The following is a 3,895-nucleotide window of genomic DNA, read 5'->3' on the forward strand; positions in this document are numbered from 1 at the left end:
GCAGTGTGCTGCATATGCCCCAAAAGCCAATTCAGTCCTTAGGTTGCATCGGCAGAGGGATGGTATCAAGATCAAGTGAGGTGTTACTATAGTTTTATACTACTTTGGTAAGACCCCACTTGAAATACTGCATCCAGTTTTGGTCACCACCATACAAAAAAGATGTTGAGATTGTAGAAAGAGTGCAGAGAAGACCAACAAAGATGATTAAGTGACTGGAGGTTAAAACATATGATGAACGGTTGCTAGAACTGGGTATGTCTAGCCCAATTAAAAAAAACTAGGGGTGACAGGACCGCAGTCTTCCCATATTTGAGGTGTTGTCACACAGAAGAGGGGGCTAAGGTCTTCTCCAAAACACCTGAAGGCAGGAACAAGAAATAAAAGATGGAAACTAATCAAGCAGAGATCCAACCTAGAACTAAGTAGAAATTTCACGACAGGGAGAACAATTAATCATTGGAACAGCTTGCCTCAAGAAATTGTAGATCTTCCATCACTGGAGCTTTCTAAGAAGACATTGGACAACCATTTGTCTGGAATGGTATAGGATCTCCTGCTTGTGCATGGGGCTGGACTAGAAGACCTCCATGTCCTTCCAACTCTGTTATTCTTTCTTGACTGTCCACAATATTCTCGGGGGTCTTCTCCAATTATAAAGTTCGAAGTGCCAGACAGATGAGAAATATCCAAATGTCTCTTTTCTTTTCCAGATACACTGCAGTATCCAAAGAGCAACTATGGGCAATACAATTACAAAGGATATTGTAAGGAGAGATTTTGAAGATTTAAAGAGAGATTTGGATGAAGGCAGTATCCCTAAAGTGGCAGCAGAATACAAAGAACATTTAAATAAAATGAACAATCTCCCCCTTAATATCGCAATTACTGGACATTCAGGATCTGGTAAATCCTCCTTTGTCAATGCCTTCCGGGGTGTAAGTGATGATGATCATGAGGCAGCCAAGGTTGGGACAGTAGAAGAAACCAGGAAGCCAGAGGTATATCCTCACCCCTCTTTTCCCAATATAAAATTATGGGATCTTCCAGGAATTGGAACACCTCAATTTCAGGCAATGGAATATCTAAAGAAGGTCCAATTTGAAAAATATGATGTCTTTATTATTGTTACCTCCACTGACTTCACTGAAAACGATGCTTTGCTGGCAAAGGAAATACAAAGAATGAGAAATAAATTTTACTTTGTGTGTACCAAAATAGATGCCACTATAGAAGGTGAAAAGAGGAAAGGAAATTTCAATATGGAGAAAACCCTGGAGACCCTAAGGAATTATTGGGAAAACATTTTTAGAAGGGCAACTGATTTCTCTGCAAGAGTATTCCTGATCTCCAGCTGGGAGGTGCACATGTATGATTTCCCTCTCCTGAAAGAGACAATGGCCGCTGAACTTCCTGACCACAAGAAGAATATTTTAACACTGGCTGTGCATATTTTCTCAAAAAAGGTATTGATGAAGAAAAAAGAGCTAATGGAATCCTATATAAAGAAGGTAGCTTGGTTATCTTGCATTTGTGGAGCGGTGCCTGTCCCGGGACTCTCTATGACTTGTGATATTGTAATTTTGGTAGATACTCTGAAATATTTCTGCAAGGTGTTTGGCTTAGACGACCAGTCCCTTCGTTTTCTGGCAACTCAGACGGGAAAAGAATTTAAAGAGCTGAAGTCAGCTATCAAGAAAACCCCATTAGGCAATGTGATCGATGCAGAATTGGTATTTTCTCTCTTGATGAGGTCATCTGCTTGGGTAGCTGTGTCGGTTGTGGAACTGGCTCTTGATTTTATACCTGTTATTGGGTCTGTGTTTGGTGGAGCAAGTTCATATGTTATCACGTATCGTTTTCTGAACAGCTTTCTTGATGATGCTTTGGAAGACGCCCAAAATGTTCTAGCAAAATTTCTTGAGTGATCAGAGTCCCAGGGAAAGATCCAAGATAGCTCCAACCTCCCCTTTGAAAGAGGCAGTCAAACATTTCATCCAAATGAAAGCAGGGGGAAGAACATAAAAATTATGCTTCAAATATAAGAACTACCTACAGTATTTGCTTGCTTCTTTTAATTATTCTCTGATTGAAATACATGCTTGATCACCCTAGGAGGAAATAAATATCTTTGGGTGCAGATTATTCCATGGGAAGGCAGAAATTCTATATTTATCTATATGGTTTGGTGGGTGGATTTTCTTTTCTTGTTTCTTCTCTCTTTTTTTACCTGTTCTATTTGTAACAATTATAAATAATAAAAGAGGGGATGCTATGGTAGTAAGTTGAAAAAATTATAATTCTTTTTTTAATGTTGAAATGAATGCAGTGTACTCTGCTTATCTTATTATTGTTATACTGTGCCTTGATTGTATAGCTTCAATAATTATCTGTCAATCTACAATATTCTTTTTGGAATTATATATCTTGTTGAAATAAAAAAAATTAAACAAAGTTCTAATTCAGGACTCAGCTAATTAAATTTAAGGGGGAACCACTAGAGGAACTTCTAGAAGCCATTGGACTAAACTACATTTCATCCACTCTAACGTTTGTTAACTCATTTACAAACTGAAGAACAAATACTTGGTGGGGCTGAGAAGAAAGTGTCTGGAAGTTCCTTGGCTGAGAACACGAGAGGTGAAGGCTCTCTTAATGCAGGGGAAATAAGCTCAAACCACAAAGACTTTTCAGAAGGGGAATGACCAGATAGCCATTTCTCAAAGATGCTGTAATGGGAGCTACACGTTGGACTGGGGAGGGAAGGGAAATATTATTGAAGCAGGAGGAAAGGAGCTTAAACGGATTCCAACTTAAATGTTCTGGTCCAAGAGAGGAGGAGGGCAGGTCCCATCAGGCTTCCAAGATTCAGTAAGTAGACCAAGTAGAGTTCCCATCATTCTTGTGAAACCTGTCTTCTGGCTTTGCCAGCAGGACATGGCCAGCCCAAAATTGGCCAGGTTCAATGAAGAGTAGAGAAGAAAGATGGGTGAGACTCCAACCTGGCATCCCTCAGCTCACCTCTGATCTCAGTGCAGGTTGAGGGGAACCCCCCAACCAAGCAGGAGGTGGACTTGCAGACATCTGGGGATTCAGAAGTGAGATGGCTACAGGCTGGGCTTCAAGGACTCTCCCTGGCTCTTCTGAGAGGTGTCCAGCCCAAACCTGCCTCCTGGATGGGAGAAGGTTGGTCAGTAGGGTGGATTCAGCCAGGACTGGAAGCTGACCTGGAAAGTGGCAAATCAATCAACTGACCCAGTTATGAGCAAGGGGCCTGCCGAGATGGGAGCTGCAACTTACAATGTGAGGATTCCCACTGCCAGTGAAGAAGGCAACCAGCCTGTAGTCTTTCCTGTCCCACACTGGGCAGTGCAATTAACCTCCTGAAGTTGCTACTTTCACAGCTTATATGGGACTGTTGATATTCCAGGTGCCAGAGGGATGGGGAGGGAAGGCTTGGGGGTGGGAAGCACTGTCCTCCCCCCTTGGTTGCCAAGGTTCCTGTTCAAATCAAGCAGGGAAAGGTGGCCAGTTATATCAACCCAGTTACATCCTCTTGCCAGCAGACCACAATTTGGATCCATCTGTGCCATGACAGGCAGGCATTCAGAGGGAGGGTGTGCAGTGAGAGCACAGTGAGGCTTTAAAGACCCTGCTATTACTGAATAGCCAATCTCAGTGGCAGTAATTTTGGCCTTCTTGTGCAGTTGGTTTCTTGGTCTGATTTACCTAGGGAGGCTCCAGGACACCCAAAGGACAGAGGCAGCAAGGATACTCCAACCTTGGAAGAAGAAGAAGAAGAAGATTTTTATTCATTTGATTTCTGCCCCAGAAATTTAAAATGTGTTTGCTTCTTTTCAGACCACCCATTACTTCACAGAGGAACCCTGGATGG

The 3,895-nt window shown here is 42.2% G+C and overlaps 1 protein-coding gene across 1 annotated transcript; it reads left to right on the forward strand.

The window, feature by feature from the left end:
- Positions 1-713: 713 nt before the first annotated feature.
- LOC107301713 (interferon-inducible GTPase 5) lies at positions 714-2,457 on the forward strand (the record flags this gene model as incomplete). Its single annotated transcript, XM_015830901.1, is given in 1 exon segment — positions 714-2,457. A coding segment is annotated over 1 exon segment (1,188 nt). The 3' UTR covers positions 1,929-2,457.
- Between the last annotated feature and the right edge of the window lie 1,438 nt (positions 2,458-3,895).

The sequence above is a fragment of the Protobothrops mucrosquamatus genome, unplaced genomic scaffold (assembly GCF_001527695.2).
Source record: "Protobothrops mucrosquamatus isolate PMUCROS unplaced genomic scaffold, P.Mucros_1.0 scaffold15903, whole genome shotgun sequence".
Lineage (NCBI taxonomy): Eukaryota > Metazoa > Chordata > Lepidosauria > Squamata > Viperidae > Protobothrops > Protobothrops mucrosquamatus.